This window comes from Rattus norvegicus, chromosome 19 (genome assembly GCF_021556685.1).
Source record: "Rattus norvegicus strain SHRSP/BbbUtx chromosome 19, alternate assembly SHRSP_T2T, whole genome shotgun sequence".
In the NCBI taxonomy this organism is placed as follows: Eukaryota; Metazoa; Chordata; class Mammalia; order Rodentia; family Muridae; genus Rattus; species Rattus norvegicus.
Window position 1 is genome coordinate 67,615,546 of NC_141552.1, and position 6,955 is coordinate 67,622,500.

General features: G+C 51.7%; 1 protein-coding gene across 1 annotated transcript in view; it reads right to left on the bottom strand.

Moving 5' to 3' along the window:
- Positions 1–3,341: 3,341 nt before the first annotated feature.
- Pgbd5 (piggyBac transposable element derived 5) overlaps positions 3,342–6,955 on the bottom strand; it is a 66,072-nt gene continuing 62,458 nt past the window's right edge. Inside the window, 2 exon segments of the mRNA NM_001106198.1 lie at positions 3,342–4,017; positions 5,240–5,345. Coding sequence (NP_001099668.1) covers positions 3,822–4,017; positions 5,240–5,345 — 302 coding nt within the window. The 3' untranslated portion in view covers positions 3,342–3,821.

Genomic DNA, 6,955 nt, shown 5'->3' on the forward strand with positions numbered 1-6,955 from the left:
CCTGTTTGTGTTAACCCACTGCAGGCGGATCACACCAGACAGAACATGACCTTACCCTTGAAGAGCCCACAGGAAGTGGGATCTGTCCCACCTGCCTCACAGGAAGTGATGCTGCCACCAGCCTTTGTGGTGACTGCCCCACACACTGTCCTGCACCCAGGCAGTCAGGTGCTGAGCCCGGCTTTGGGGAAGCCGTCACCCATGCCTGGCTTTAGATGGGACATCTGAACCCTTCAGACCTTGTGTCTCGGTAGTGTTCATGTGGACTCCCGCACACAGATTATTACATCTTACTGGTGGGCCTCCCTGGTTAGCAGCCAGGGATCCTCTGCCTACGATGACCCAGCTAAGTATCAAAGATGACTCAATGACCGGAGAAGACAATGTCCCAGCCTGAGGCTCTTATCAGCCAAATACCGAACCTGGAAAGGAAAGTGAAAAATACATAGAGTTTTACGATCTGAGCTGAGTTCACACTGCGACCCCAGAGGCTGAGCTGCTCCGAGGCTCGAGAGCCAGGTGCCTTGAAGAAACAGGAGGGTCTAGAGCGCATGAATCTTTCACTTCTGTGCCTGGTAACAAAATAAAATCCCCTGAGAAACACGCTTAACTGGCCATGAAATGCAGAGCCACCAACAGCCCCATGTATCCTGTCAGGCCTGGGGAACCAGTGGCTTATGGGATATGCAGGAAGGATTTGGGTCTTGTGCTAAACCCCTCACAAGAATCACTTCTTGGGGGCTGGAGAGATGGCTCAGTGGTTAAGAGCACCCAACTACTCTTCCAGAGGTCCCGAGTTCAATTCCCAGCAACCACATGGTGGCTCACAACCATCTGTAAAGAGATCTGATGCCCTCTTCTGGTATGTCTGAAGACAGCTACAGTGTACTTATATATAATAAATGAATAAATCTTAAAAAAAAAAAAAAAGAATCACTTCTTGGGCCACTGGAATGTGGGTGGGTCTTCAGTGTCCCTCAAAGGCTGAGATCTGAAGTCACATTCCTCTGTCTATGACACTCCGGGGAGTTCGGCAGTCTTTAGGAAGGGTGTCTAGTGGAACAGGGTGTGCCCTTGAAGAGGGTTCGGGGACCTGGGCTCCACCCTTTCTCACTATCTACTTTCTGGCTTCATGACGTCAACATCTTTGTTCTACCACGTCCTCCAGTCAAGACATTCTGCCTTAACCCAAAGCAGAAGGGTGAGCCAATGCTAGCACAATGTTCAGTGTGCAGTAAATAAACACCGTCCTCGAATCTACCGGACCGACCTTTTGTCTTGGTGACAGAAAACTGACACAGGGGCCTCTCCCTGGTCACTGGGGTCATCTGATTCCGGAAAAGCCAGTGTCTGGGGACCAAGAGAAGCTGAGCCTGACACCTAACTAATCCTGTGGAGGCAAGGACTATGTCTGGGAGGCTTTCTAACCCCATACCACATGCCATTAGGACTTTCATGAAAAAAAAGAAAAGCTCTTCAACTTACAGATGCCTCACAGGCTGCAGTACCCACCCTCCCCACAACCCTTCCAGCTACCCTCTTCCCACTAGAGTCACAAACAGCACCTCCGACCTGGGAAGGTTCCAGCAGTTGACACTCTGTAGAACATCGCCACCTGCTGGCCTGAGATGCACACCACAGTCTCAGGGAGACTCAGCAGATCCTATCCGTCCCTCAGCAGGGAATAGATTTCTGAGCCCCAAGTCCCTCCGTGGGTGCCAGAATTTATACACTGTGTTTCTTGCTTTGCATATGCTCTTGTGATAACAGTTTAATTAGGCACAGTAAGAAGTTAACGGTAAAATACAACAACTGTAGCAATGTGCTATTTAATAAAAGCTTCTGACTTACGGATCGTTTATTTCTGGAATTTTCCATTTAGTAATTTTGGATCACAGTTGACTTCAGGTAACCAAGACTAAAAATAATGGGGAGGGTTGTGGACAACTACACTTGGAACTCCTACTATCACTCATCCGTGTATATGTGTGTGTGTGTGTGTGTGTGTGTGTGTGTGTGTGTGTGTAAACATATTCACACATCAAATCCTAACTGATTTCTTTCTTTTTTTTTTTTTAAAGATTTATTTATTTATTATATATAAATACACTGTAGCTGTCTTCAGATACACCAGAAGAGGGTATCAGATCTCTTTACAGATGGTTGTGAGCCACCATGTGGTTGCTGGGAATTGAACTCATGACCTCTGGAAGAGCAGTCGGGTGCTCTTACCGCTGAGCCATCTCTCCAGCCCTGATTTCTTTTTTATAAACTGTTAAATGGTCCAAGATTCCAAGAGCAGTTCAGCTCACGCATCCCTGGTCACACGATAGGAAAGAAAGTTCAAGGGAATAGCTTTCCAACTTTGAGACAAAGCGACATATGGACAGCCAACATCTAAATAGACTTTTATTTTTATTTTTCTTGTTTGGACAGAAAAGAAAAGGTCATTGGCCTTCATTAGTCTCCCTAAGTGTTGGAAACACCTGAACTCAGAAAGAGTGGACTTTGTAGAAAAGCATCACAAATTAAAAATATATTTCTCCATGTGGTAAAAGTGCTTTTGATCCGATTAAGGGTACAGCAAAGGTTATCTCAAACACAAACTGAAATTGGGCCTACGGTCTGTGGCATCGGGGGTCCCACCACAGGCGTGGGTGCTTGTGGAGAGGGAGGTCACAGATGTGACAAGGTGTGGGGAGCAGCATACTGCCAGACACACCTCAGCTCACTGAATGAGGGAGTCCCCCAAAGCCCCTGCTGAGGACATTCTGCATCTGAGGACGTTAGGTGGATGCGAGATCAGGTGGAAGGGATGCGAGGTGTGGGAAAATCCTTGTTTCCCATCTGTGGGGACGGTGGGACCACCTTGGGGCCCGGGCTCCATGGAGATGTGTCAACCACTGGTGGGAAGGACCTGGGTCTATGGGGGGGTCCCACATACCTTCCTGCCTGGGCCAGTCCCCAGCCAGGGCTTCCTAATCCTGCTGCACATTTCTGGGGGACCCCACCCCCACAGAGGGCGGTGAAGGACTTTGTGTTCATGATGCTACATGGTTCTCAAGACAGGCAATTCTGCCAACAGTGACATGGTGACAGGGTATTCAGCCTGCAGGCTCCCCAGGCGCTGATAGCTGTGGCCACATCTGTCCTGGAAGCCAGATGCCCTTCCTACCCCGCCGCAGGCCAGACACAGAACTGTGATCATGCAAGGAGCTGTGAGGGTGTATGGTGTCGGGGGTCGGGGGGACAGCGGCACACATCTGTTCACAGTAGACCTTAAGCAATGGTAGGGAATTAACCTGAAGATAGATTGAAAAAAAAAAAAATCCCCAGCATCGGTCTCCCCTCCTCACCCTGCTCGTCACAGCCCCAGAGAATGGAACAGGAACACCCCGTTTACAGTCAGCAAGCTGCAGCCGCTCCTGTCCGGTTGGCTTTGAGTTTTAATGGCACCACATGGCTTCTCTTCTTCCAAGGGAACCATCTAAGCCCATCGAATGGGAGAGCGCTGGGAACCCATGCCCCGAGTGCTGTGGGGGTGGCACTGAGTGGCCCGTTTTGTAAGCTTGCCTGGTCTGAACTTGAGCCCATCATGACCTCTCGAGCTCTGGAAATCAGAGCACAGTCCACTGGTCCTGTCGCTGGTACCTTCTGAGGTCACGGCCTATCCAGTCACCTGTATCAGGCTCTGGGGAGCCACCCTTTGTGGGGGTGGAGGGGTGATGTGTAAAGCAGACCTCTGACCCCACATGGGCCCTCCAACGGACAGGCAGGTGACAGGCTCCTTCCTTGTCCCTGACACCCCTGGGCCAGCAGTCTCAGTGGGCTGGTGATTCGTCCTCCAGGCCCAGCAGCTCCCTCACAAGTCTCTCTCCAAACTGGGCCCGGCTGTACCTCTTCACATGGTAGGCGTCTGACATTTTGTACAGGATGTAGGCGTTGTTGACGGCGATGCTGATGGCAAACCAGAACACTTGCTGCCATGTCTTGTTTGGCTTGTGAGAGATGAAATACCTGGGGAGAGGGGAGGCACTGCGCTGTGTAGCTGTTTCCTGTGGCTTGCACACTCCCTCATGGAGAAGGGACGCTCTTTAAGACTTAGCAAGTGAGTAAGACCCACAAGACTGAGGGGACACCTGGAACTTGAGAGGTTTACAAGGCCCCACACCAAGGCTACATCGGCCCTGGCAAACACTGGGAAGAGACTCTCTGACCAGCTGAGAGAGATCCAGGGAAGCAGCTTTTGTGAGCTGTCACCTATATAGTCCACCATAAACTCGCTGGTTCACTAGGCTAGACTGGGGTGGAATTGTTGAATCTGTCTGTAGTGTCCAGTGGGGAGGACAGGTGTTTGTCCACATCTCCTCAGAAAAGTCTCACAACAGGCATGCTGGTTATAGCTCACAGGGGAGAGGAGCCTAGAAGCTTAGCATGGGGCCACAGCAAGCAGACCCTCTTCTGGTGGATGCACTGGGAACCGGCTATGGGCGGGGCTCGTGGGCGGGGCTATGACAGGCCCTGCCCCATTCTCCAGCATCTGTCCTCTTATAGCCCTTCTCTAGGCTCATCCATACCTAAGTGCTCAGTCCCCCGCGGACACTATTAGGCACAGAAACTTATTTTAGGGTTCTCTTATCCTGTTTATTGTCTCTACATTTTGGCCACATCGTATCTAAAGACCACCAGGGAATCCAGCTCAGGATGGACAAGGCCTAGAGAAGATAATGGCTGAACTATGTGCCAAGATGCCCACCAATGGGGTGTGAGCAGTGGTGGGTACCTCGGGGGGGGGGCCTGGAGGCACGGGGTGACAGTGGAGTGATCTGAGGAGATGGGTGTACAGGCTACCTGGGGCCAGGATGAGGGCCGGGGACCTCGTGGGTCCTGATGCTCCACATTCAAGATCTGCACCACACGTGGGCCAACACTACCCTCCCTGGTGTTGTTGTGTGTTGTCCCCACCTAGCCCCAATGCCACCCGCAGGAACACTGGCTCCCCACACACCTTATATATCACCCCCATGCAAACCAGCCGCCCACGCACCCGAGTCCACCCGCATGCACACCAGCCACCCACACACCTACTGGCTGCCCCCATACCCGATGCCACCCATATGCAAACCAGCCACCCACGCACCCGATGCCACCTGCACACACACACCAGCTGCCCACGCACCAGATGCCACCCGCACGCATACCAGCCGCCCACACACCCACCGGCTGCCCACGCACTCACTTGCTGTACTTGTCGTCGTATCTGCAGATGTAGCTGAGGTGAGCAGCAAAAGCCTCCACGGCCAGAGGGCAGGGGATTTCCCCGCTCCGACGCTTGATGATGACGCCTGTGGGGGAGACAGGAGCTCAGTCCATCCCCATCCAGGCTGCCCAGTTGCTGGGGGTGGGGCGTGGTGGGGAACTGGACCAGCACTGTCCATCACGTGCTTCTACAGAGTGGTGAGTGTGAGGGGGTGTTGGAGGCAGTCGAGTGCACAGTCATCTGCCACCAAGACTCACAGACACAGGGACAATGACACAGCCACAGGCAACTCTAAGAGGCAGATGCTACCTGGTCAGGTCTGATGAAAACTGAGGGAAAGGAGGCTTCTCTTCTCCTCCCCATACTGGTTGACTTGGTCAAGGGCTGGTGGGAGGGGCCAATGGCAGCAGTTTCTCTGGGCTCTTCGAGGCATGGGTGGGCTCATGTCACAGAGGAGCAAGGGGGCCAGTCCTTCCATACCAGGCCCAACCCCCTCACACTTCTCAGGGGCCTCTCCTGAGGGTCGGACAGTTCCCTACCTCTTCGTTGCCTTCACTGTTCAACTACCCAGAATGTTTCTCTACACACACAGAGGGAACGCAGCCAATGTCCCTCCAGAGCCATGGCACAGCTCACCACCAGCAGAGCCCAGGGACCAAAGGGGAGCCCACAGGATCAATGGCTGCTGTATGATGTCTGTCCTCTGGCCTGCTTGGGCACTGTCTGACAACCCTCTGCAGGCCCCAGGAACAAAGGTGGAGGTGTCCCACCCAGATGGTGTGCACCTGGACATAGTTGGGGTTTCCCACTGTGCTGGCTAAGCTTGATGTCACAGTGCGGAGGCACATACCATGCGGAGAACAGAAATACATATGCACACTGTACCTCAGAAGCAGATGTAGACCACACATATACTGCACAACTATCTATATATAGTGTTTATATGTGTGTATATGTATATATTATATAATGGTATAGTGATATATACATGCATACATAATGTGTATATATACATATGTATATATTTATGTGTATGTATAGTGGTATACTGGCTGGTTTTGTGTGTCAACTTGACACAAGCTGGAGCTATCACAGAGAAAGGTGCCTCCGTTGAGAAAATGCCTCCATGAGTCCCAGCTGTAAGGCATTTTCTCAACTAATGATCAAGAGGGGAGGACCCAGCCCATGGTGGGTGGTGGATGGTGCCATCCCTGGCCTGGTAGTTCTTGGGTTCTATAAGAAAGCAAGCTGAGCAAGCCAGGGGAAGCAAGCCAGTAAGTAACATCCCTCCATGGCCTCTGCCTCAGCTCCTGCTTCCTGACCTGCTTGAGGTCCAGTCCTGACCTCCTTTGGTGATGAACAGCAATGTGGAAGTGTAAGCTGAATCAACCCTTTCCTCCCCAGCTTGCTTCTTGGTCATGAGGTTTGTGCAGGAATAGAAACCCTGACTGAGACAAATTGGTACCAGGAGTAGGGTATTCCTGTGAAAGCCTGACCATGTTTTGGGGAGGACTATGGAAGGACTTTGGAACTTTGGGCTAGAAGAGCCATTGGGATGTTAAGAGCTCTGTGGGATGTTCTGTAGGAGCTTGGGAGATAATGTTGAGAACAGTGCAAAAGATGGAGGCCTGGCTTGTGAAATTTCAGAGGGAAGATTAAAGACTCGTATCAGAGCTGTTGCTATTTTGATTGTGA